This window comes from Rhinolophus hipposideros (genome assembly GCF_964194185.1).
Source record: "Rhinolophus hipposideros genome assembly, chromosome: 26".
In the NCBI taxonomy this organism is placed as follows: domain Eukaryota; kingdom Metazoa; phylum Chordata; class Mammalia; order Chiroptera; family Rhinolophidae; genus Rhinolophus; species Rhinolophus hipposideros.
The window spans coordinates 10,714,678-10,741,905 of NC_138072.1; the positions used below are offsets into that span (position 1 = coordinate 10,714,678).

The 27,228-nt window shown below is 40.7% G+C and overlaps 3 protein-coding genes across 10 annotated transcripts in view; 1 reads left to right on the forward strand and 2 right to left on the reverse strand.

Annotated features, from left to right (window-relative positions):
- The window catches only part of EPRS1 (glutamyl-prolyl-tRNA synthetase 1), a 49,829-nt gene extending 47,405 nt beyond the window's left edge, over nucleotides 1-2,424 (reverse strand). For 2 of the 4 annotated variants that reach the window (XM_081039135.1, XM_081039134.1), the window contains exons 1-2: nucleotides 2,203-2,372; nucleotides 287-371 (exon numbers count right to left, since the gene is read on the reverse strand). Coding sequence is in view for 2 of the 4 variants with exons in the window: in XM_081039133.1 (XP_080895259.1) it covers nucleotides 287-371; nucleotides 2,203-2,248 (131 nt within the window). In the remaining 2 variants the exon portion in view is untranslated. Of the gene's footprint in view, nucleotides 1-286; nucleotides 372-2,202 lie in introns of all 4 variants that reach the window. The other 2 variants (XM_081039133.1, XM_081039132.1) reach the window with 2 other exon arrangements.
- A 2,368-nt stretch (nucleotides 2,425-4,792) lies between these two features.
- Nucleotides 4,793-21,403, reverse strand: BPNT1 (3'(2'), 5'-bisphosphate nucleotidase 1). Of its 4 annotated transcripts, XM_081039209.1 has the most exons (11): nucleotides 21,235-21,403; nucleotides 17,663-17,819; nucleotides 17,438-17,565; nucleotides 16,147-16,251; nucleotides 15,354-15,461; nucleotides 14,203-14,251; nucleotides 12,776-12,867; nucleotides 11,621-11,665; nucleotides 8,813-9,010; nucleotides 6,416-6,521; nucleotides 4,793-5,467 (listed from the first exon to the last, which is right to left on the reverse strand). In XM_081039209.1, exons 3-11 carry the CDS (start codon nucleotides 17,555-17,557, stop codon nucleotides 5,319-5,321), a joined length of 972 nt encoding a protein of 323 aa, XP_080895335.1. In that variant the 5' UTR covers nucleotides 17,558-17,565; nucleotides 17,663-17,819; nucleotides 21,235-21,403; the 3' UTR covers nucleotides 4,793-5,318. The 4 variants fall into 4 exon arrangements, with proteins under 4 accessions (XP_080895335.1, XP_080895336.1, XP_080895337.1 ...); XM_081039210.1 differs by lacking the exon at nucleotides 17,663-17,819; XM_081039211.1 differs by lacking the exon at nucleotides 11,621-11,665.
- A 3,813-nt stretch (nucleotides 21,404-25,216) lies between these two features.
- IARS2 (isoleucyl-tRNA synthetase 2, mitochondrial) overlaps nucleotides 25,217-27,228 on the forward strand; it is a 33,089-nt gene continuing 31,077 nt past the window's right edge. For both annotated transcript variants that reach the window (XR_013992676.1, XM_081039427.1), the window contains exons 1-2: nucleotides 25,217-25,599; nucleotides 26,812-26,934. Coding sequence is in view for 1 of the 2 variants with exons in the window: in XM_081039427.1 (XP_080895553.1) it covers nucleotides 25,333-25,599; nucleotides 26,812-26,934 (390 nt within the window). In the remaining variant the exon portion in view is untranslated. The remainder of the gene's footprint in view (nucleotides 25,600-26,811; nucleotides 26,935-27,228) is intronic.

Consider the following 27,228-nt stretch of genomic DNA (forward strand, 5'->3'; position numbering starts at 1 on the left):
ATTGATTTTAAATATCCATATTTTCCACCAGAATGACAATGGAATTAAAAATCCTTAGGTATAAATCTTTCTGTGCATTTCTAGTTTCTCTTAAACAGATTACAAGTGGAACCCGATAGCTTGCTGACAAATAGAAGTCTCTGGATATAGTTCCTCCAGAATGAAGCAAGAGTATTTTCTTATAGGGACAATCTACCAATGAGCAAGTAAAACAAGCATACGATGTTTAATTCTGAATTGTGAAAATGCTGTTCAGTATTGAAAACAAAGACAGAAAAGCACTTACTCAGACACATGAAGAATATTCTCTTTCCCTTCTTCAACAGAAATGCTGACATTGTCTTTCATGTGTTCTACTGCCAGCAAAGCGCCTAAAAATAGTAAGGTAAAAAGATTTCTCTTTATAAACCAAGTAGCATTTAAAACTTAAATCATAAAGCAGTAAGGATGACTCAACAAGCCAATGTTAAATCCAGCAAAGAGTAAACTTCCCCCAGTAGTCTTCAAACAGAAAGTACTACAGACTTTCGGTCTTGGAGAAATACCAAATCAGGCACAGTCCCATTACTTTGGAACACGCGCAGCTTCCGGTAAGGGACTCTGAAATTAATCTTCTCCTCCCTCAGGAGACAAGAAGAAATTAGAACAGTGCCTTGTATAAAAGCTATTGTTAATAGCGTCTGAGTGATTGCTGCGTGGTAGGCAGTGTGCTAAATGCTTTACAGACATTATGCTGTTTAATCTTTGCACTAAACTTATGAGGCAGGCGCCTTTATGTCCATTTTACAGAAGAGGAAAGTAAGGCTCCGAAGGGTTAAATAACTAGCCCAAAGTCCTTGACTAAATATGTGGCAGTCAGGATTTGATTCCAGGTGTAAGGCGGTCCAGAATTCAAAATCTAAAACACGGTGTAACCTGCCTCTCGACACACAAAGTGATCCATTAATCCTTTGTCCCTAATTCTGGCAACTCATCCTATGGAAGACATTAATCCTCCTTTCTTAAACCAGGAAACTGAATGAGGGGCCAAACAAAGAGACTTGCCAAGGTTCCACCAGTAAGTGGCAGCCAGGACTGGAGAAAGACCTCCAGGAACCACGTCTTTGCTCCTAACTATGAGGTCACACCATCTCGCGCTTTGCCGCCCAAGAATCAAACCCGTTTATTTCCGAGGTGAGCCCGCAATCACGGGAACCAACGCGCTGAAACACTAGCATGTTCACAACGTTCCAAGTGGCCATTAAGTTGTGGTTTTTGTCTCGTTGCACTCAGAGCGCCAGCACTGAACACGCGACGCATAACGCGCCAGCTCTCGGTGGCCACTCGTATCACAAAAAGATCCGGGCTTCCGGAACATTCCACGAGGATCGGTACGTCTGTGCCCCCCCACACACACACGCATTAACAACGCGAGATCAATACAGTAACTGTGTGAGTGTCACTTTCCCAAAGGAACAGAGCTGAAACCCTAAGCTGTCCATCCACAGCCCCGTCCACGCGGACAACGCGATCCCAGATCCCACTGCAGCCGCGTCCGCAGGTGGCAGGGCCGCCGTGTCGTCCGACTCACCGCACCCACGGGGCGTCACACCCACGGGTGGCAGAAACTGCCCAGCGCGCAGGGCTTGCGTGTCAGGGCGCTCACGCCGCCACTTTTAATTACACACACATGCAACCTCTCAGATGACGTTTTAGAAGCCACTGCGGTGCTGCCGCGTGTGCTTCGAACCCAACGCGATGGAAAGAAACGCCCGTGGGGCGGAAGGAAGATGTTTTCTAAGAGGAGGGAGGGCGGCACGAGGCGAGGCACAGGGGGACACGCTAAGAGGAGGGGCGGCCAAGTGAATGGGATTCGAAGTTGTCACCTGTTACTTCCCACGAGCGGGTCTCCAGGGGAAACCGTGCCCAAAAGGCTCCCGGGGGCCGGGTGCGCGGCACCCCCATCCCCGCGAGACGCGGTCGCGGCTCACCCCGCGCCTCCCTCCCTCCGCGTCCGAGAAAACTGTGTTCAGGAGAGGCCCACCGGCCAGGGCACGTTAGGCGAGGGCGCGAAGGCTCCACCGTGTCCGCGTCGGGGGAGAGCGGCAGGCCCCGTCGCCCAGACCCCGGTCGCCACTGCGCAAAGCCGGGGCGCGGCGACCTTCCGGCCCGCACCCTCCCAGGCTGACGCCACCCGCACGGGTCGGCGGCCTCCGCCCTTACCCAGCGGAGGGTCGCCTGAATTCACGGTCAGACAGAGCGTCGCCATCTCCACGGCTCTGCGGGCCTAAGTGCGCCTGTCAAGCCGCCGAACCACCCCGGAGCCGCCGACAGCGAGCAGCTGCAACGTGGACGCGCTGGACGCTGCCGCAGCCTTCGCCCCGCCCCTGCGCGGAGGCCGCTACGCGCCGCGCACACCACGTGCGTCATCGCGGCGCGCCGTGTGCGACCACGAGCGTCATCGCGGCGCGCCGTTTGCGACCACGAGCGTCATCGCGGCGCGCCGTTTGCGTCCGTCGCGGGTGCCGGGGCCTTGGACCTTGACCCCTGGTCATCTAGGGACCGAAGGGCTACGTGGCTTTCCATGTCGCCCTGGCGACGACGCCAAAGTGGATGAGACTTACAATAAATACTTCGTAGAGCGAGGAAAGCAAGGGATGTGGCCGTTTCTACAGTGTGAGGGCCGTTCACACGAAGCACGAGCCAAAACACCCACAAGGTGTCGTGTGTTGTCGGGGGCCACTGTCTCTGGAAACACAGAAAACGTCCTGGAAGGACACACAGCAAGCCGACTGCCCTGGTTCCACTGAGGATGCGGGAAGCTCTGCTCGTGTTTCCTTTTTTTTTTTACCCCCAAAAAGATGTATTTTCAAGAGTTCATGCTTGAAACTAAGGGTTAAAAGAAAGGATTGATAAAAGGCCTTATTACTAAAGGCGCTGCCCCAACTTCTTGGCTTTGTTTGCCTGGACTGCATGAGCATGCCTTTCACAGGATGTTTTCTTCGCTTACATCCTCGTGACGTGTGTGTGTGTGTGTGTGTGTGTGTGTGTGTGTGTGTACACGTGCGCGATACTCCGGGGCTATGAGAGCTCTGGGGCTCCCAGACTTTCTCTCAACCCCCAAAGACACCCGTTTTTACTGGAGAGTGCTACTCAGATTAAATATGGGACTTGAGTGCTTAATGCAGCTGTAGAGAAGTTACCTGCCTGTCCCAACCCACCACTAAAGATCGCTGCGCCTTGATAGGCATCGCCAGCCTCCAGAGTAGGGAAGACACCGGCATCAGAACAGGACTGATGTCATACTGCGGGGCATTTCCATGAATGTCGGTTAACCCTTACCTTCCCATCAGCATCTCTAGGGATGAGATCGATAATCTCCTTTTATGAAGTTCTCCAGGTGATTCTATGCACAACAACCTGCCTCTCTACCTCCCTCTGTGGAAATTGATTTCTGTGTACCCTGCTAGCTCTTAACATTGTTTGCTGAAAAACCTTATCTTAGACATCTTTGGATTCCCTGCAGTGCCTAGCACCAACTGGGAGGCCTTCCTACTCTTCTCATAATTAGTACCAGGGAAAGGCCACAGAGCGATTGATTGCTGCAGGGGCGGAGGGAGTGATACAAAATTTACTTTGAAAAATATACCATAAGCAAAGGCAAGCATGATTTTACTGATCTAAGCATGATTGACTACGCTATTCTAAGCATGTATTTTGTTGCTGCCAAATGAAATAAATGGTCTGTAGAAGCTTGAAGATAAACTCACCATTGAGAAATAACATCCTGGTAAGATCACAGAATGGGGATTTGTGCTTACCTAAGTTCAAAGTGGAAGAGACCCATGACTTCAAGGCCATGCTGGGAGCCACTGGATGGTGGACACCTTCAGTCAACAGGACGCCAACTTCTTGGGAATGACCAAGAGCATCGGTATCATGGCGTCTAAAATCCTACACAAGTCCTGTGTGGAGATGACTGAGGAAGACTCTGGCATGGAAATTGTTCCAACATCATTACCAATTTTGAAAATTTTCATTGTTGAGAATTTCACTAAGCACAGTAGGACCAAGGGCATCCTCTTCTTTGACAGTCTCTTCCCCTTAGATGCTATTAGCCTGTCACTCCTTTTGGAAAAAGTTCAGAGTTGTTCCAGTAAATTGATTGCTAGAAATAACAGGTTCTCTTTATTTTTCTTTCAAATCTCATAGTCATCTCTAAGAATTTAATAATTAACTAGCATGTCTCTCTCTCTCTCCACCAACACATGTAAACCCACTTTGGCCATTAAAATTCCCTTTGGACAAAATCTTCAACTTCACGAGAAAGGAGTATTTCAATACTGTTATCTTCTAAATTTGAAATACTCTGTTTATGACCTGTTTTAAATAAACCAAAATTATATGTGCTCTTCAAACTTTCTAATAGACACCAACATTTCTCTGAATTTAGTAGGCTTTTGAGGGTAGAAATCTAGACTTTAAGAGTTCTAAATTAGATGTAGATTTTGAAATTAGGGGTAAAAGGCCCTAAATAAAGCCATACATGTGGATTAGATCATCTAATGAAAAAGCTCACCTAGAACATAATTAATATTGACATTTAAGGGACGGGAGATAAAGACCAAGAAAGGAGACTGAGTAGGAGTGGCTAGAAAAGGAAAGACGAAAATCAGGACGAGAAGAGAGTTCCAAGTGGGAGTGGCCAAAGGTGTCAAAAGAGGATTTGAGGCTAGATTACAGGAACTGTGCAAGATTATATTGTATTATCTTACCTAGTGAATTCTAACTTTAAATGATCAAACCACTTGGCTTAATCCAATAACAGAGAACTTTATTTAAAAGACTGGACAGATACCAGCTAGAATCAAATAATTTAAAGAAGCTTTTCTCATAAATCTGTTTCATCAACATACATAATAACATTTTCGTGTATTTATAACCGGAAAACTTTTAACATTACTATGAAAAACAAGAATGAGATTCAGGTAACAACTTGTGCTTCTGTGCCCTAAAGAAATCTGGTTTATACAATAGGAATGTTGATTATCAGTTGACCAGGATAGTCGGTTGGAACAAAATCTTTCTTTCATTTCTCCAAATAAAAGGAGGAAAAGAAATGTGACAGATTTTACAAATTCTCCAGATGTCAAAATTGATCTGGTTGATTATTATCAAGGAATTTTAAAATTCTAGTTTCTACTTCTAAGTAATTAAATATAAATCGCTGATCAACACTGAACAGAGTAAAGGTGGAGCTCTTAATTCCCTCCGATTCGTTTTAAAATCTATTAATTTGAGAACCAAGTCCTTTTCCTATAAGTAAATGAGATGTCCCTCTAAGGAACAAGAGCATTTTTAACAGATTCGGGAACTCGACTTGCATAGTAGTCATAATTCCTCAGGGCAGCCAGGACGCCTGCAGAGTTCATGTGCTTCACTTCCTTGTTATACTGCAGGGCATTTCCATGAATGTCGGTTAACTTGCCTACAGAAAAAAACATCAATACAATGTCAATGTAGACACATTCTGTGTCTAGTTATTTTTAAGTGCCTCTTGCTTTCCTATGCAATAGCCAATTAATTCCGGATAAAATAAGGAAGATAATGGTTCAGTGTGAATTCACTTGAAATTTAAGACTACAGAACAATTTTGACTGATTTTCATTAAAATAATTTTATTTAGCATTTTCGGTTAATATTTCTCAGTACCAACTAATTTCTCTTTTCCTGAGTTGATTACTTTTCCTGTTGGTTATATTCCATCACCACTATCCCCATTTTCAAAAGTGATTTTTTTATTCTACTGTTTAACATTGAACAATTTATGTTCATAAAATACATCTGTATTATGTTACAGCTTCTTTTAACATTCTAATGAGAATATATCATGATGAATTTAACCTCCTTGTCATGTAATATGTTAATGAGATATTGATATAATAATATACTAGGAGAAATGATACAATAAAAAAATCAAGTGTTTAAGAGTAGATGTGACCTAATGTCTATTTGAAATTGAAAAATCATCTTACTATGTATATAGTTGTAATATAGTTTCAGTCAGACTTAAAAAATGTTAACTCTGACCTTTAGCACTAGAACTGAGATATTTCCCAATATTCACTTAAAAGAAACTGAGACGATAACGCATATTTTGCTTTTCAAGAAAAAAATCTAAAATTAAAGCTGTAAATTTTAAAAGACTTGATTAAATTAACTATATGCAGATCAAGGTCCAAAAGAGAAACTATAACTAAAGAAAAATGAATTGGCTGAAAGTCTATTTTTCTCCCCTATGAAATGTGGGGGTTGGACTGGATAATCTCTAACTATCCTAAGACTCTAGGAAAAGTAATATTACTGAAATATTATGTCTTAGCCTAATATAAGAATGATATAAAAACTGTAATTCTGCAAAATAAAATGGACTAACCTCCCACAGCATGTAAAATAACTTCTGGAGCACAGGTATCCCACTTCTTACATCCAGGACTTGCAAATACATAAGCAGAGGCTTTGCCTTCAATCAACTGAATAATCTGTAAGGTTAAACATAATTATCCCTCAACCATGAAATGAATGAGGTACAAGTAAGAAAAAATTGCTCATTTCTATCAAGTGTATTTCAGTTCCTTTGTCAGACTCCACTTGGGTTAAAGCCTTTAGCAGGTTTAAATGACAAGAGTATTATGAAGAAACGTAAAATACGTACATAATAATATAGTCATGTGAGGGGAAAAAAGTGGTCAATAAGCTATAAAGAGCATAACTGAACAGTCTCCATATTCCAAGTTTGATAAAATAAAGTTTTTTTTAAATGTTGTTTTTCCTTCTTACTGTAAAAACTATATTGTAGAAACGCTGAAGTTTTTCAATCAGGTAAACAATTGACCGTTATTATGTAAAAGATAGAGAAATACCAACTACTGCAATAATGTATAAATTGTAATAAGTCCTAACAGATGTGTGATGCTGATTAGTCTAACAAGTAATTTCGTAAGTCAACAGGATCATATCTATTGCTATTTCCACTACCAAAATATACATTTTTAGGGAGTCACCTTAACAATTCCTGTAATACTCTAATAAAACTGAAGTTACTGATGAAAATTGCATGACTCAAAACAATGACTTGCCATTAGTCCCTTGACTTCTTTTAGTTATACTGTCAAATGATTAGTACTATAAAACTCAGACTTTAAATATTCAGATGAAGAGACCAGACTGGGAGAATGAGGAAAATCTCAGTGAATACAACGTAACTAATTATTCCTTTCAGTGCTATTTAAGAACACCTTCAAATAATTAAATCAGGCTTTTGAGTAAAAGGATTTTCTTTCATTTAACAAGTATTTGTCATATCTTATTACATGCCAAGAACTCTGCCAGTATATTTTTTGAGGGAAGAGGGGCTGCAGCCTCCACTGGATTCTCAAGGAGGTCCTTGATGTAAAAGTTAATAACTACCCACTAGGGTCTTTTCACAGGAGAAAAGGTGGGGGGTGTTGTGTAAGATGGGGCCTTTGTTCCTAAGGAGAAGGTGCCCCTTGGGAATATAAGAGATAATGGGGTTTTGTGGTTACAAAAGTAGGGGCAAAGAGAAATCATATTCCAGTGAATACTGGAATGAGTATATTTTCACTTTGAAATGTTTCAGATTTTTTTTCAAAACACTGTTACTTTGAAACTCACATCTATCATCCTCTTATCAGTAAATGCTTTTAGAAAAATCTAAAAATAGTTAGTTATTGCTTCCAGTAGGAGGAGAAATTAATTCCACTCAGTCCAATAAATATTTATTATTTGCCTTCCTGCTGCCAGGCACACAAGTGTAAAATGCACGTGTATCAGGAACTATATGCAGCTCAGTATCAGCAGGGCCTAGGTTATGTGCTGGGGGATGGCGGGAGATGAGGCTTGGGGGTGCTGAGGCATCAGGATATAGAGGAATTTTCATTCCATTCTCATGGTCCTAGATTTTAAATTATTGTAAAGGGGAAACATCCAAGGATTGGGGGAAGGAAGTAACATATGGTAAGTTTTGCATTTTTAATTGTTCTCGGGGCCTTGTGAAGACTGAGGTGAAACAGGGAGACCACTTTGGAAGGTACTGTAAAGTCTGGGTGATGGATGATGACAGGCGTCAATTAGAGCACTGGTGGCTGAGATGGATAAGAGGAGACATTAGGAAAGAATTAGGAAAGAAGATCCATAGGTAAGACCGGATTGATAAGATGTAAGGAAAGAAAGAATTCAGGATGACTTTTAGGTGTCTGGCTGAAACACTGGGGCAAATGGTGGTGCCATTAACCAGATAGGAACTAGGGAGAGGAACACATCTGGGGGAAGGTAGAAAGAGGATGAGCTGAAACTGGACATGTTGAATTTGAGATGTCATCATGATGCTATCAAGGGGGCAATCACGTGAGAAGCGATCAGGGCTAGGGATGGAGTTCACACTGTGTTCCATTTCACACCCAGGCTGGCAGCCCAGATGAAGGAGTAGGGGGAGGATCCAGGAGGGGGTGAGCAAGCCCATCCTCAGAGTCTCTAGAAGACAGGTCTAGGAAGTAATCCAAGAGGGTCCTTGAGAAAATAAGGGCTGGCAAGAGGCAGGGGGTCTTATCTTAACAACTGAATTCTCTTAGATAAAAAAGAATTGAACCTTGATATTTTTGAAAAATTCAATTGCTGCTGAAATGTGCCTTGAATGGCAAATTACAATCTTTAATGTCTTCTCCCAAACTCTTATTTCACATGTCTCAAAAGCTCAGTATGTCTTTCAGTGATTCAGGTGCATTTCAGAGTGGATGGCAGACCTGCTCCGTACCTTATTTCCTGCTCCTCCCACTCGCAACACATCATCAGGATTCATGGCAGTAACACAGTCAGTAACCAGCTTGTTGCTATGGGATCGGGTCGTCGTGATAATGTGTTTCCCAGCAGGCACTTCTTTCAGCTGAAACCCAAAGGCACCTAAACCTAAAACTCCCCAGATTGTCCTTCCCAACATAGCATCTGGTCCTGCCTATGGAAATGGGTAAAACAGTAGCAAAACTTGTCATTATGTTAGCCATCAATAGGATAGTTACATTAGCATCTTCATTTTTAAAAACTAAAACATATTATCAAGTACGAAAACAATATCATTGACACACAGATTTTCTCCAGAGAATCAACTGATTATTCTCATTGTTGCTTTGGTTGATAATTGGGTTTCCAAGGTACTAAAGGGAACTTTTGGTCATTCCCTGCAGTCCTCAGAAAAGGAAACATTGTATGATTCCTATTGCTCTCTGATTATCAAATAATCTCATTATTGTCTTTGAAATGGCTCTTCGCCAAGGGTACAGAAGTCTCCAGGAAACGATACACTGTGTATTGATGACTACTTTTCAATATCCAAGAAACAATAAGGATCATGTTATTTTGGGAATAGGTAACGGTGATAATGCATTTTGCTACTATCGAGACGGAGCAACTGAATAGGCTGGTACTGAAGAGTAGCCATGGATAATGGGGGTCAAGGTCAAAGATTTTACTGGCAATTATGGTAGTAAAATGACAATGACAACACAACCTTAGAATCTGTTATTTTCCTTTGCAGAACTCAAAGAATTTGCAACCACATTGTTCTAACTGTACACTTCATACAGAAAAACGTAAACTGTATTTCATTGAAAGTAAAACTGATACATAAAATGATTAACACAAAGTATCAAAGTACAATTATGTAACATAATATACATTGTGGACATACAGACACGAGGTCGCACAAACTTTCCACTGTGCACGTACATTTTGCTGGATATTTAACATGTACCAGGCATCATACTAAGAGCTTTACATATATCATCTCATTTAATCTCTAAAAGAACCCCAGGAAGTAGGTCTTACCATCCTTATTTTATAGATGAGAAAAATGAGATTGGAATCTTTATGTCACCTGATCACGGACTCGAGGAAAATCATAACCACACTTAGGCTCAGGTGTACTCAAGGCCAATATCCCTCCTCATTAAACTACAGTTTATTATCAAAACGCTTTCAAACACATCATCTTATTTGTCCTAATAGCAGTACCCTGGGGGTTGTTATAGCGATACAAGCTTATGTGGCAGGTTGGATTCCTGGGGAAGCAGAGTCTGAGATAGACAGGGTGTTTATTAAGAAATGCCTTTGGGATCAACACCGTGCAAGGGAGGGATGGCAGCATGAGTGGACAGAGGGAGAAACTGAGCTGCGACGCAGACCTAACAATAGCTTCAGATGCTAAGACTGCATTATCATTGTCATTTTACTACCACACTGACCCTAGGGGGAGCTCTGGAGCTAGCATGGCTCTCCAAGGCTGCACCAAATGCGAGGAAACGCCAGGCCTTTGTATCCCTGCAGCAATCAGTCACTGGCAATGGGAAGAAGTCACAGTCATGGGAAGAAGTGTGTCACTGGGCGAAGCAGCTCTTTACAGGTGAGGCAGTCCCTGAAGAGGTGGCAGCTGAAGGGTGTCTGCTGCTAGCACTCCCTGCAAATAGGGCGATAAGCACTGGGGGGGGGTCAATATATGTTTATTTGCTTCCTCTGTTCCCTCGATTCTGTACTACGGGAGAGGCTGGAGTCTGAAAAGCACAGACGGGGCTTTCCTGTGGCTCTGGGTGCTCATTAAGCTTCAGCATGATTGCCGAGATTAATTTCATACACTCAAGAAACCTACTTATTAATCCAGGTCTCCAGTTATTCTGAAAAAAAAGGAAAGCATTCCAAATAGTGGACATGAGTATTCGGGTCCCTAAAAAGTCGTATTTCCTCGGTAAGTGAATGTGGAGGCAAAGAGGAGGGGACCAAGGAATGTGGCACCCCGGTGACGTAAACGCAGTTGCTCCCTCAGTCTCTCTCACTGCCTGTCCGTCAAAGTCTCTACACCAACTTTCTGGGGGTAAAGAAGGCTGATATTCTCATCTTACTGATGAGTTAAGTCCCATAACGGTTAAGAAGCTCCGATATAGAGAGACTGGGTTTCTTTGCACTGAGCCATACTATTTCCTCTCAGTGCCTACAAACTGCGATATCTGTTAGACGTAATCATGGAGTTTTAATTGTTAAAAGTCCTTTATCTGGCTTAAGAGAGCAATTTAAAGTAATGGGAAAGAGCTCGGACCAGGGTTTGAATCCCAGATCTGCCACTGACAAACCCTGGGGTGACCCAGGGTATGTCACTTGCCTGTTTCCTTTTCTTTAAAATGGGGAAGGTTTCCTTAAAGGATAAAGGTGAGTATTAAATGAGATAATGCATGTGAATCCTTTGAGGCTGGCAGTATGCAGTAAGCTTTTGATAAATGTTAGCTATTATAAGGATGACGATTATTTAAAATTGAATAGTCAGCCTTGTATACTACCAAGAGAGCTGAACAATTTTCTATTTCTTGCACTAAATTTTAAGGCATTAGCAACAGAGAAGGAAGAGAAAGGAAAAAGAGAGTGTAAAGACAGAAAGTGGTAAAGAGACAGGTAACAATGGGGAAAAGCAGACAGGACAAAATGAACTGGTACGTGCAATGGAAAATGACTAGCTGGGGTACAAGTTGCCTACCTCTTTTCCTCCTACTAGTAGAGGCAAAACCCCAGCTAGTTTTCTCACCTTTGCTTCATTCCTGTGTTCCCTTAACTTCTGCTTTCCATTGTTCTGTGGAAAATGAATACAGTTTTTCTAATCTCAGAAAAAAAGTGATGGAAATGTTAACAACTTCTAAGCACTCGAATCTTTTTCTTAATGAAATGTGCCATGTGTTACAATGTTATCTATGAATGAAATGCTTCTCTTTTAAGTAACAGTATCAACGTACTTTGAAGTTTACATAATAACCACAAAGTTTTATCTGTACATACTAATGTATAAAGAGTAAACATGTTAAAAGAATTAATGGACCCTTAAACAATTCAACATAAGAGACTTTCCCAATACTGCAAAACTATTTATGCTAAGTAATCCTAAGAAGCACAATTATAAATACAACTTTATACTCAATCAAATGGTGGAATAAAACAAATTAATCTTAGATGTACAGAGTAATCCTGCTGTTAACGCAAATGGAAATTCAGAAGTAATATTCCCTACTCTGGTTACTTGTTTCTCTGAACTTCTGTCAAGGTCACACTAATGTAAATACCATAGGTATTTGATCTCAATTTCCTTTAACATTCAATGTGATTTAATGATATATTCCTGCTTTGGAATTACATTAACCTCTTGCTTCTAAGGAAGACAATTTCTTGAAATTATAACAGAAAGTCAAAGTAGATTAGAAAGAAAAATAAGAGAAAAGAATGCAAGAGCATATTTGGTTCTGCTATCAATGCTGACTACCATTTAGGCACTCTGTAGTATTACCTGGAAAACAACATGATTACCATCATTCTGGGCTGAAATGGTTCATTTCTTCTGTGTGCTTCAAGAACCACCTGTAAATCAGGTGTCTCAGTGACCAAGCTAATCCAAGAACCATATCACTAATTTCCAAACTTTTGCATTTGAATCATAAGGCATACATAAAAAATATATGCAATAAACAGTGTGTCTGTGTACACATATCCATGCATACTATACATTCCTAGCATCAATGCCCCCGGAGGTTCTGATTCAGTAGGTCTGGAGTGTAACCTGAGAATCTGTATTTTGAAAAGATGACTTCATGTGCAACCAAACTACAAATCACTGGATTCGCTAATAACGGAAATCATGCAACACTATAATTATTCACCTAATAAAATATTTTTGTGTCCATTATAGCAATACCTGGTAGTTGTAATATGGCTGGTTAATAACTCCTGCTATGGCTTTCCCTTCATAAGCAATTCCAATAAGAACTGTTACGTTGTCAAGAAGACCTATAAAGAAGAAATAAATATCAATTACACAACTTTCTCATGTTATGACTCCTCATCAGCACATCAATTGCTCCAAGTTATTTTTGCAGTAAAGGTAAGGGATTTGCAATGATTCATCCATGATCAATCCTACTTCTGGTAAAATACACAAATTATGAGAGAGAGCTGGCCAGAGACAAAAGTAGGGTCTACTGTACTTAACTGATTTGATGCACAGGGTCTCATTGATACAATTTGGAAAGTAGTCAAATAAACCAGCCATAACTCCACAAACATTAGATTCCTCTGTTCCCTCTCAGCCACCATCCACCTCACACCTGCCTGCTGGCTCTCTCTCTATTGCAGGATTACGCTCTAAACTTGCATTTCAAGCCTCTAAAGTAAGGTTTTGCAAAGTGGAGTCCATAGACTACCAAACAGCATTAGAATTCACTGGTGTTATTTTTACAATACCGATTCTCAGGCTCCTTCCTGAGCTAGTGAATCCAAATCTCTGCAGGTGGGGGTGCTGTGTTGGTGCTCAGACACACGCTACAGCTGGCTACAGTTTCCGTATTTCTCAGGGGAGTAGAGATGTTTTCAGCACACATACATACACATGCACACACACGCTCAGCGTGGGTAACTCATAGGTATGTCTCATCCAAGGACAGAGAGAGTTTTTTCTAGTAGTTATGAGGAATTTTCTTTTTTCAAGCTATGAAGCTAAGAACCAACATATGTAAACCTACATAGATCTTTATTTCAGAAATAAAACTCTAAGTTAATGCTACACTCTTAAAACCTAAAACTCTGGGTCTCAGCCTGGTCTTTCTTACTTTAATGTTGCCAGCTTTATTTGAATTTGCTGCCTTATAATTTTTCTCATCTTCTCAGATAATTTTAGAAAGGAGAAAGACTATACTGTGTTTTGAAACCCACATTTAAAGGTGAGACTGTGAAGTGAGATAGCGGTTCACAGACGAGGAGATCGTGCGTGGGGCAGAACAAGAGCAGCACAGCTGACCTTTTCAATGGTTTTCTACCCCAATAACGCTGGGAGGTTCAGGAAAGTCCCTTTGGCAACACTGGTTTAATGTCAGCTGTTCTCACCAGAGGGACATTAGAATTGTGGGGCTGTGGAGTCACATTTGAAGGACTTGAATTTTCTCCCTCTGTTTTGACAATTACTGATGTATAACAACAGTTAGCTAGGATGGGCACAAACACAGCTTTAGGACACAGACATGAAATACGACACTGGCTTTTCATACAACATGTGAAATAGTAAATGTTTACAACCAAACATATTCTAGTCCTAGTGCTGTCAAATCCAAATCTAAAAGAGATACCGACCTTCAGTATATTCCTTGGTACCGTCCAGAGGATCCACCCAGACCACAAGCTAAAAAAAGAAAATATCCAAATTAAGCACACAAAATAGAAAACATAAGTTTAAATAGATTAACTGAAACTACCCTTTTTTTCATTTTTGACATTATATTATGGATGGCTTAAATCAATGTCATCAGTTTTTAACAGTAAAAAAAAAACCAAAAACCTATTGTTTTGTAATAATGGAAAAAGTCCAATTAGAGAAAAGCCCTATTTAAGAATTTTAAATATGAAATGCTTAAATGATAAAAGCTTATTGTCACCTGAACATTAAACACAATGCCATGAACACACAGAACTCTAGAGGGTGGTACAGGGAAAACTGTGACATGGCACCAAAATATTTTGAACAATATGTGGTTGCTACTCATTTTTATATATAAATGCTTATTTTTTAAAAAAATGACAGTCCGAGGAACTTAAGGTCACCGTATATACATGGCAAAGAAAATTAAATGATTTATAACACTGACAGTAGACTAAAAAAAAAAGAAATCCCTTCTACTTAGGACTTTTAACGTGATTCAGGATACGCAGCATTTAACCACGAGAATTATAATGCTTGATGTGAATTTTTGAGGGAGGGCCTATTTCTGACGGAAGACACCCCGTCTCATTTTCTTTATATCTTCCGTACCACAGAGCAAAGTGCCTTACTCATAGTAAGTCTTTAATGAATGTGTGTTAAATAAATTAGTTATCTGAAGTCACAGATTTAATATAAGCAACTATAAAAAGGGAGCAAGTTGATTTTTATGGCCTCCCCAAAATAGAAGGTAGTGATCTGTTTCGTCTCCTTCTAGCCCCAATCACCAATGAACTGTTTTACTACCAAATGTACTCAATAACACGTTAGATGTTCTCCCTGAAAGCATTTTTAATGATAGTTTTAGAGCAGGGAAGAAACCAGTAGCATGAGAAACTGAACTCTCAACTAGTAAGTCACACAGCCCACATGGTTGCCTGATACTCTACGTTGGCTCTGAAGGATTTCAAGTTCCTGGTTTCCCCTGTTTTACAACTACCAACTTTTCATCATTACAGGCAAATTTTGTTTCCTTTACTGCAGCAAAAACCAAAGATCAACAGACAAATAATAACGGGGATCATACATCTTCCTCTTTAATAGTACTGTACTGTGACGGGCATGGCTGCTTGAGTATTTCTTCCCACTGACCATCTTCAATCAGCTCTTGATCCACTTCCTCAGCAGGCAAATCCTAAAGCAGAGAACATGAGGGTTACGGAAGCTGTTTCAAGTTTACAAAGTACCCCTCATCTCAGCAATGCAGCATCACAGGTTTCAGAGTTCTACCACTATGTTTAAAGCTTTAAAGCAAATCCAATAAAACTGCAAAGATAACCATATATGGTTCATCACAGTTGATTACAACGGTCCCAACTTCATTATCCTGAAGAGCATTTAAAAAGAAAGGAAGTTTTAAGTATGATAAACTTTTTTTAAGTAAGTGGCCCTGACATCAGATACTTCTACTCTCTCAATTACATGAGATATCACTTCCTTCACTTTCACAGCGTTACAGCCTTTGGATAAGTAAGCAAGTACGCCTAATTAAAAAAAAAAAAAAAAAAAAGAGCAAAATCCATTTTATTCCAAAGTTCTAGAACATGGCCCATCTTATAGTTTGTATGCTGAATATTATTAAAAGTAACCATATCTTCAATGGTCAAGAATTGAGACATCTGACCTAGACGTGAACGAAAATAGTTCACAATCAGACATTTCCTTCAAGTCCAAGGAATATCATACTCATTTCTGTGTTAAAATACTAGATATAATGCTTGAAATCATTATAGTGGTGTATAAGTCATTAAAATGGCAATTATAAATCCATATTGGTAAACAGGCCATAGAAAGAATATTATCTCCCTGACATGTCTTACCTCTTCCCCTATAATCGTCAGTTTAGGGAATTTCCGTGCCAGTGAAGAGCATATGCTCCTTTGTGCCAGTCGGTCAGCTTTGGTCTGCAGGTCTGTTGGACAGCTCTGCAACAAAGAATGCAAATTTTAGCAGAACTGAAATGAAATAAGTTGCCCTGATTCCTAAGGCATGAGTGTCTGTATCATTTAAATTACACTGCCTGTTTTTATTTACATTCATGGAACTTAACATCAAATAAGTCAACGAGTTTCTTGGCTTGGTTATTCTCATGGGAAGTACAGTGGTTAGAGTTTGGAAAGGAGCTTTGAAATCATTAAACATTTTCTCCCCCGGTTCAGAAATTCCTTTCATAAGATCTCTAGATAAATCTTTTGCTTAAACAGATTAAGAGATAGGAAATTCATTACTTTTCAAGGCAGTCAAAGCTAAAAACTGGAAGTTCAGTTATTTGAAATATTCCTTATATGGACCCTTCTATAATTTCCACTCACTAATCCTAATTCTAATAATTCAAAAGGTCCTCAGGATGATTCACTGGTGTATAGAAAAAAATAATTCTAAAATATAAAAATGAACAGCAGTACTACTTAATATATAGCTCACCTACGGCACTCTTAATCCATAGGTCAGATAGTGGCGCTAGTGAAAGACAGTGGAAACTCTTACAATTGAAAGCCACAACCTCCTGGGTCAGTTTGCTCTGAGAGGATTAGGACATGCTGCAATTGATGTATGCCTGCTTAGGTCAATTTACAGAGTATCTTAAATAGTAGAATTTTTACAATGCTTTGCAATGAGCTAAGCAATGATCATGAAAGTCAACTCTTTTATGCCACACTGAAGTTTGCTGGTTATCTCAATGCAAAGTACTATTCTGCTAAAAGGTAGTGCCACAAAGGCAGAGCTCTTTGTTTTATTCCCTAAAGAATTATGTCTGGCACACAGTACGTGCTCTATAAATAACTGTTGACTGAAACGTCTCAAAATAATTGTTCAATGTGAAGATGACTTACATATCAATCAAATTTAGATACCAGGGATCTAGCGAGAAAAAGTCACACTGACAGCCATTTAATTATATGAAAAAAGGAAGGTACCCCAGCTCTTTTCTTCTCTAGGATAAATATTTCCTGTTCTTTCTCCTGGCATTCTGCAATCTGTACAAGGGAGCCACTGATTATTTCAACTGTTCAAGTCTATCCAGATTATTATAGCCTTGAGCTAAACGTTAAGGAACAACAATGAAGTTGGTATGAAATGAGATGAGATGAGATGAGATGTTATTAGTACCTTCTCCACAATACCCAGGTCTCCTTCAGCAATAACACGTCTGACTATGGTTCCTGCCTTCTGAGCAATAGAGTATGCTGAGGCTACCAACCGCATCAACACAGTGTGACTGGAAGCCATGACGAGCCCTAAAGGGAGATGGAGAGAACGTTGTTACTTTCAAAGTCAAGTACTGGTTTCAGTTACTTGAATTCAATTCAACACATTTACTTATTAAGTGCTTACTTGGGACTGCCCCAATTAACTCTGTGGATTCTTCAATAAATGTTTACTAAAAGGGACTTGCAAAAAACTCCACTTCAGCATTAGCTCTCTCAATTCTCTAGTATTCTTTCTCTCTGCAGACGGGACATTTTGAAGCATAAGGGAAACTGGCCCAGGCCTACAAGCAAGTGAAAAAGGTTTATGTATGAGACGTATAACACGCAAAGACCGCGGAAAGTGTTCCAGGGGCTAAAAATATATAACATCTGCCACGAAGAGCTAATATTTTGGGGGGTTGAGGGTAAAATATGGAAACCTAAAGTCTATAAATAAAGCTGGTAAGTGCCAAGGGACGTATGAATAGCATAATACGTGTGGGTGGAGAAATTAAAAACGGGAGGGAATGCATGTGGTTACAATTAGTTTCTGAAAAATTAATGAATATTCCTTTGGAGATTAAATAACATTTAATCTGCTGATTATTACCATCTTCATTAGTAGCTAAATAAAGAGAACAAACAATATAACGAATTGAAGTGAAGACCAATTATGTAGAAAAATAATGAGTGTCAGAGTAGTTCCTGGCCCTAATGAAAAAATCTGGAGAAAACGGCCTTTAGGATGAAGTATATTCACTTTTAAAAATACACATTCAAACCCTGCAGCTTTAGTGACTGTTCTGCTGCTGGGATACACCAACTAGATTCCCTTCTAGACATTTCTCTGTTGCTAAGTGTTGCCAATGGATGGCCTTTAGCAGCCACTGTTCTTTGGGAATTGAGAAGAGCCACTTAAACTAAAACTGGTCAACCAATGGATGTAAAGGCCACTCCCCACTCCGACTGGGCTGTTGCCTCAACTGATGGCCCATCCTAGCTTTTGAATGCCCAGGGCGGTCAGTTGAGGCCTTAGCTGCGAATGCATCATGGCCCGACTTCTCCCCCCACCACCTTCAATCCAACCTCTTTCCTTTCCCTCCCACAAGTGATCCCAAGAACACTCCCCAATTAACCTCTTGTACTTTATCTCTGCCTTAGGGTATTTACGGGGAACTAACCTACGACAAAAACTTTCCCCCCTCTAATCAAATCAAGTCAACATGATTTCAATGCAATAAGAGAGCACAATACAGAATATAAAGGACATTGTAAACCTCAATTCAGTCATAGTCATCCTTCTGCCACTAATTTCTGCGTATTTGACTTGATGCGCCTTTGACCCTCTTTACATCTTTTTTCTATCATCCACATTCTGTTCACGGGGATTATGAACATAAATAAATGACATTAAATGAGTGACGTGCTTGAAACCATTCAGAAGAAAGACAGAATTGAAACTGATGTGAGGTCATGAATATCATATTGTAACCAACAGCAGTCTGGAATTAAGATGGAAATAAAGTGGCTTTCAATGACTTTGAATTCTCTTTATCTTATAACATCATAATCAGGCTATACTTATTTTCTTGGTATACTAAGTGTTACATGTGGAAAAACTGGTTATGATAATTAATAATTCAGGAACACCTCAAATAGAAATCAGGAGAAATAATTTAGCAAACACTTTGTTGGCCTTATCTCTATTCCCTTATATCTATGACCAGCCGTATGATTTATTCTGTACTGGAAAAGGCAGTCTTCAGACAACTAATGTATGCTACCCAGATGTCTTAACCACTGAAGATATTTTAATGTGTTGGTATGTACATTCAGCCCCCATCTTATAACGATTTGTGAAAGGCAGATCAGTTTCTCTCACTGTTGTTCTAATTGTTGACAGATATCATTTACCTTTGAGCCAGTTGAGCAATCATTACAGCCTTACCAGGCTTCGTATATCACTAAACCACTTCCCTTTATGTTTGCCAAGTCCACAGTATTTTCTTACAAGAAAAACTTGTAGCGTTGTCTATTATATTCCTTATAAAATGTATACTATATTTATAAACCACCATTTAAAGCTAACATCGGTTTTAAGTGAATGTAAAAAATTAGGTTTGGTGCAAAGCACAACAATGATTTGTACATAGATCTGCAAATCAATTTTAGTTGGAGAATAGGAAAAGGTTTCTACCATTTTTTCTGAAGTACGTCATTGATCCAAACTGAATTAGTAATGAAATGTTATGTCCTAATATGCCTTCAAGCCCTGATATTTTTCTTACATATTTTTAAACCAATGACTATAATTTTGGGTCTCTGTATAAAGAAAATGTAGCTAATCACATTATCAAAATGCAAAATCTGTAAAAGAGGTTCCTATTAGTCCTTTGAATTGTGCCGCTTCCCAGACTCCACATGAGAATATCCTGTTGATGGTACAAGTGGATACAGAGCAAGGTCAAAAGCTACCTGCAAGTTCATCACTTCCTACAGCAGTTGAACTTACACTCACTGTACTTCCTTCTCTACCCGTTTTACACCCCGGGGTCCTAAAACACTACCTCTGTGACCATGTCTTTCTGTTGTGAGCATGGCTTTGTGAAGCTAACTCAGAAAACAGCATAGTGATTAAAATCACAGGCATTGGAGCCAACTGCCTGGGTTCAAATCCTGTGTGACCTTGGGAAAGCCACTTAAATTCTCTGTGCCTTAATCTGGAAATCACATTGGTTATCACATTACAGCCTCAGGATCAAAATAATGTTGCAAAAGCAATGGAAGGGCAGTGTTAAGGGCAAAAAAACTTCCTATCGCTTTTGCAACATTCTTTTGACCCCGAGATTGTAATGTGATAACCAACACGATTTACAAACGAGCTCACTGTTGTTACATAAAGGGCTTTTATATATCAATATGTAAACGATGAAAAATAGGAAAATGAGCAAGGGACACGAACAGGTAATTCCTAGAAAAAGAAAAGCAATGGCGGTTAAATGCATGAAATGCTCAACTTCACTGATGATGAAAGAAATTCAAAGTAAAACAACGGGAAATGATTGTCGGTTTTTAAGATTGGCCCGGATAAGAAAGTTAGCCCCATGTTGGCTGGAGTGCGAGGGTACATTCTCCTGACCGTTGTCAGCAAGGCTGTCAAGTGGTGAAACCTCTTAGAGACGTTATGAAAATCTTATTGACAGTGAAAATGCACACCCACGTGTTGCAAAAGTAAAACATACCGTTGTGTATATTTTCGGGGAAACGTAAATACATCAAGCCAGTCTACCAACATGGAGGAAAAGGCAATAGGAAAAATGCCTGCTATTTTCATGCAATTTCATGTTAGGCCTGAGACAGTCTCTAAATTTGGGCGCTGCCACCAACCCACTGCCCAGGTTTGCGTGGTGGTGTCCACACTGTATGGGCCACAAACAGTCCCCCGCGCACGAAAACAAAAGCACAGACACACAGTTACAATGCTGACACTCCCGAATCTACGTCCGACACAGGAATATATACCTGGAGAGGCAATCAGAGTCACGTTATTTTTTTTTTTCTTTTTTCTTTTTTCTTTTTTTTCTTTTTTTTTTTTTTTTTTTACCATAAATCCCTGACTCTCTGCATATCTGTGCAAAGGGGTGGAGTTAGGGAACCAATGAACGCCTCGGACCTGCCTAGATGTGCCCTTGCCCTGACCGCAGGGGAGAAACTCACGGTGACAAGCCTGGAACAAGGTTAGGCGAAAGACACTTCAGGGATAAATAACCCCCAGAAAGCGTTATTAAGCAACAGGTCCCTCGTCGCGTCCAGCACGGCTCTCTTCTAGTCAATAGGACGTCTGTGGACGCCGGACCAACCTATCTCAGCTACTACGCATGCGGGAAAGGCGGCGCAGGCGCAGGGCAGCTGCCACCCGGCGTGGACTCCCGATCCGCCGGAAACTCCACTTCTCCGTGTTTTCTTCAAGCTCTAACGTCGGCGCAAGTTGCCTAGCCCTCATTGTACACACGGTGCATTCCCTCTTATAATGGTCTTTGGGTTAACGATGTCGCCCTGCTGCGGCGGGCGGCAGCTTCACCTAACCACGACACCTCCATCTCCCCTCCAAACAACACAGCAACTTTATGCAGAATTGTTACTAGGGCTTACCTTTTTTTTTTTTTTTTTTTTTTTTTTGATAACAGTCATCATTTTCTTAAATGGGTCTGTGACCCTTTGCATTTGCCTGCAGATAGGTACTGAGATTGCCTCTCTTCCTGGTCAGGTGTACCATATTAATGGCTTTTTTTTTTCTTTTTGAAGCATAGAAGACATGTTTATGATTCTTATTGCGCTGCCAAAAGTAAAAACAAGCAAAAGTCTTTTTTATTCATTTAGGCATTCACCATATATTTGAGGAGCACACCTGTACCTGCTTTGTATTGCCTGCGTGTGGGAGCCAGGTATGCGATAAGAAGAGCAGAGAGAATAGCCAACGATTCTTTTTTCAGTATTAAAAAGCAAGGCACTGATTAGAATATATAACAAATAACGTGCAGTAAGATGTCAGAGTTCATAGTAAACATACCATAACAGTAAATGTAAATTGTTTAAACTCCTCCACTTAAAGACAAATTCTCCAATTGCTTAGAAAACAAAATCCATTACAGGTATACCTCATTTTATTGTGTTTCACTGGTGTGCTTTGTTTTGTTTTGTTTTTAAATAAATTGAAGGCAAAACTTTGCACGAGCAAAAAGATTACAACTCCCTTCGTTGCAATACTTGCTTTATTATGGTGGTCTGGAACAAAATCTGCAATATCTCCAAGGTATGGCAGTATTTTATCAGATAGAGTAGAATTCAGAACAAGAAAAATTATCAAAAGGAACAGTACTTTGTATTGTTAGAAGTGTCCTTTGTATCAATTATTGACCCCAAGAAGGATTATACAAGAATGACTCCTTGTGGTTTGCTGAGCTCAAAATCATAACCAGAGTTTAGGAGCCACTGCTGGCAGAGGCCTCTCACGCACTTTGCATTTCAGGGAAAAGCCAGAGTTGTCAGCCTTCTGCACTGTGCTCCTGCCATCTCAGCTGACCCTCATAAAGAAGTTCCTGGTATTGCCTTTCAAGCAATGGGCTGAGTCCTGTCCAAAGCAATCAGAAATGCACAGATATATCCTCATTTGTATCATAACTGACCAATCAGAGCAGCTCCATAATGACCAATCAGAATGCACAACATGATTCTGACCAATCAGAACAGTGCCATTTGAACCAATCAAACTGCAAATTTGGATTCCTCATTTGCATAAAATTGGTCCATTCTGGGACCAGGGTGGGTACTTTCTCTATAAAATGGGCTGTCCTGGTGCCTCAGGGGAGCATACATATGTTTTAGTTTCCTCTGGAGGTTGCGTGGGTCTCAGGTGGGCAAACTTCAACTGGAAAAAGTCTCTCTTTTTACAGCATCCCAGGTTGGGAACTCCTGTTGGCATTGGATTGGTGGCAGCAAAATTTTGTTGACACAATAAAGATACTACTTTATTTTTATACATTTTAAAATTAAATAAGTAATTTATGACTACATCCTCATTGTTAAAAAGATGCAAAGAATGCATCTGTCTAGTCCTTTTTTTAGAGCATAGATCTTTAGACTGGAGTTTTGTTTTATCTCTCTGGATAACGCAGAGCGTAATGTACTATCTAGTTGTCAAATGCAGACACTTATTAAAACTCTAAGCACAGAATCCTTATAAATTTTTCCCCACCATTTTACACTTGTTTTAGCTTCACCCAATTCAACAGCAGTTTGTCTTCGGTTTTTAGAGACATGTCTTTACTGGGCTTTCCAGAGCTTTCAGCTTTTCATAAAAGTAATTACTTTTGCATTAGGAAAAAACAACAACATTGGTTTTGGGGAGAGTAGTTAGTGAATGATTTTTGTTTCTGTGTGCTTTTATGTAACTCCCAAACGTTTGTAATGAGAAACAAATACAGTGGTACCTCGGTTTTTGAACGTAATCCACAAGTTCTGAAACGTTTGAAAACAGCCGACAGCTAGGCCTCAAGATCTTGCACTCAGTGGAAGCCGTGTGACATGTTTGACTTCTGAATCGTGTTCGAAAACTGAAGCATTTACTTCCAGGTTTACGGCATTCATAAACCAAAATGTTCATCAATGGAGATGTTCAAAAACCGAGGTACCACTGTAATTTCTATTTTTAAAAAAGCTTATCAGAGAGCAATATCAGTAAATAGCTACTATTACATGGAAATAGTAAATTACTACGTAGTTTGAGAATGCTTTTACCTACACAACCTAATTTGATTTTCATAATAACTCAGTGAGTTAAGTAAAACCATTTCATTGTAAAAAAAAAAATAAGAAAACGTACCATTTTAATCATCTGTTGATTTGTATAATAAAGTTATATAATTACATAGCAAGTATGGTCGGCATGAATTAGTTTAAAGATAAACACTGCCTATAAATATAACAGGTGGAAAGAGAAAGGCATGCCTTGTTTTATTGCACTTCTCTTTATTGTGCGTCACAGATATTGCATTTTTTACAATCTGAAGGCAAGACCCTCCACCAGCAAAAAGATTATGACTGGCTTTATTACCATGGTCCGGAACCAAACTCCCAGTATCTGTGAGGTATGGCTATATAGTGTAGGAGAGTCAATATAGCGTGGTGATTATGCGGACACTGGAAGCCAGCTGCCTGGATTTGAATTCCAGCTATGTTACTTCTTAGTTGTGTGATTTTGGGAAAATTACTCTACATGCTTCAGTCTCCTTTCCTGTAAAATAGGAATATTCATACTACCTACCTCACCTCACAAGGTCGTTTTGGCATGTTATGTCTTCACTTCATGGGGTTTGAAGATTAAACTAATTAATCCAGGTAAAGAGCTGGGGACAGTGCTTGGCGAAAGGCTGACATTGATGGAGTGCTTACTATTTGCCACTTGTCTTCTCACTTTGCGGTATCACTTTCCATATAAAATTTTCTTTTCATTTTCTTGAAAATTTGTCTTTTAATTTACGTGAGCCAAATCTTCTAGATGTTGTGTGCTATGATTACGAAGACCGTCCCCAAGAGGTAAAAGTTACAATGAAAAGGTAATAATTGTGAACTATGATCACCTGGACAACTAAATAGAGCAAAATAGGAGTGGAACGTAACAGATAGAGGGAATCTGAAAAAGAATTAGGTTGATTTGTAATATTGGTATGAACTTTGTGCTCGCTAAAACAGTGCCATTAGCCCCGTGTGGTTGTTGACTTTGACAAGTTACTATCCCAAATCGAGGTGGGCTGTATATGTGAAATACATAACAAATTTCGAAGAGTTACTATAGAGAGAAAATGCAAAATATTTATAACTTTATAGTAATTATATGTTGAAATGATAATATCTTGGACATACTGGGTTAAATAAAAATACATATTTTTTTAAAAGGCGGGGCGCTGTGATTGAAATCGGAATCTCATCCTGCAGCAACACATGGCCACATTTAGCCCCGCCCCTCGGAGCCAGCCCCGCCCCTCGGAGCCAGCCCCGCCCCTCGGAGCCAGCCCCGCCCCTCGGAGCCAGCCCCGCCCCTCGGAGCCAGCCCCGCCCTGCGGCGGCTCCAGCCGTGACCCGGAGCTGGCAATACTGTCGCGGACTCGGGAGAACTGTGCTCCCCGCCCCTTCCGTGTCCCGCGCGCATGCGCACTCCTACACGGCTTTCAGGGGTGTTTTTTGAGGTCCCTGTTGCTGAGATCCCGGGCGGGAGCCGAGGATCGGCTGTCACCGGGAGGCTGGGGTTGGCCCGCCATGCGTTGGGGGCTGCGTCCTCGCGGGCCGGGGCCGGCGGCCCTGGCTGTGGCCCGGAATTTGTGGGGGCCGCTCCGCCTTCCCTGTGGTCCGGGGTGGCGTGGGATGACGAGGGGGCTTTTGGTGCGCTCGATCACCGGGGCCAGCAACCAGCCGCAGAACTCGAGTAATGGCAGGTATCGGGACACGGTGCTGCTGCCCCAGACCAGCTTCCCCATGAAACTGCTGGGCCGCCAGCAGCCCGACACGGAGCTGGACATCCAGCAGGTACGGGCCCCGCCTGCGCGCCGCGCGGGGCCTCGGCGGGGAAACCGGCGCGCCCGGGGCGTGGGACTGGGCCCCGGCCTCCAGCCTCCTGGGCACGGGGGACCTGTGACCTGAGCAGTGGACACCATCCGCTGCCCTCAAGTGTCATTGGCTGAAAGCTTCAACTTGTAAGTCCCTAAAGGGCAGCAGGTTCCGGAACAGAGTATTGCAGGGGAAACAAGCGATGCTCAGACAGCAGCAGGTATTACATGTAAGCCCCCTGTTTAGCGTGGACAAAACAGGTCGAAGGTGGAGGCTGTAAAAAGTAAGCTAACATGTACACATGTACATAAACATTCGGTTGTGAGGACAAGTGCACGCTTACCTGTGTGGTGTTAGTAGGTCTCTAGTTGGAATTACGACTTGTTTGCAGGATAAAGCAGCGGTCCTTCCTTTCAGAGGGCTCTTCCTAAACGGTGCGTCTGCCTCCTGCATTAGACTGAAAAGTGCAGAGATGCACTTGTTAGTTTCTCGAATTCTAGTCTTTAAAATCCCTGATATTAAGGATGTATCTATCGGTTAAGCAACTATGTTAGCTTAAATGTTCAGATAGTCATCAGAGTTCTACATTCAAACCTATTTTGGCCATCTAATTTTTTAAAGTAACTTAATTTTTTTTTTTTTATCCAGTACCTTCTGTATGCCAGGAACTGACAGTTTCAAATGTTTACTCTTTCGTCTTCATACCAAATGGATATTAACATTAAAAAAAAAAATAAAAGGGAAGCAGGCCCATTAGGGCAAAGTGACTTGGGCAAGGTCACACAGCAGTTGAAGGAAGTGGGGTGGGATTGCTGAGTGTTGTTCCAGATTTAGAGGTAGCCAGGGTTCAGATCAAAGGAGAGCAAGAATTAGACATGAGTGGGTGGGGGTTGGTAATCTCTGGGTCCTTCCGCGTGGCAGGACTGGGGTGGGGGGTGGGGAGTGCTGAAGAGACTGCCCAAGAATTTAATGGTACCAAACCTTTGTAGGGTCACTGTTTTAAGGAGTTTAGACTTCAATCTGAAGTCCATGGGTAAGCTATTTATTGAAAGGCTTTGAAGGAAGAGTACTCAGATGGGCATTTTGGAAATGTTGGAATGAGATAAGAAATAAGTGCTGGCTGTTATTTATGGTAAGATTCAGCAGTATGTATTTATATGATATTCAGACATTATTGTCCTTTTAAAACAGAAATGTGGATTTTCAGAACTTTATTCCTGGCAAAGAGAAAGAAAAGTTAAGACAGAATTTTGTCTTCATGATGGACCTCCGTATGCAAATGGTGACCCTCATGTTGGACATGCTTTAAATAAGGTAATTAATTATAATGAAGTTTATAAAACTTGAGGGGAAAACCTTTATTTAAAATCACTTTATGAAAGTGTATTCTAATACTATGACAACTGTATAAATTTGTATTAATACATAAAACTGGAATGTCTTCATAGAAAGCAGCAATTAACCATTTTAGTACTGTGTGAAACATAGCGTCACTGGTATTTTCTTTGAGCTTATTGTTATTTCACATTAGTAAATATTTTATTCAATAAATAATTACTGAGCACCTACTATGTATGTGCCAGGTATTGTTCTAGACTCTGGTAAGAG

Coding starts and splice junctions, on each gene's coding strand:
- BPNT1 (XM_081039210.1), bottom strand. CDS start 17,557: ATGGCTTCCAGTCACACTGTGTTGATGCGGTTGGTAGCCTCAGCATAC. Junction 15,462..16,146: donor TGACGATTATAGGGGAAGAG/GTAAGACATGTC, acceptor TCTCTGCTTTAG/GATTTGCCTGCTGAGGAAGT. Junction 12,868..14,202: donor TACCAAGGAATATACTGAAG/GTCGGTATCTCT, acceptor TCTTCTTTATAG/GTCTTCTTGACAACGTAACA.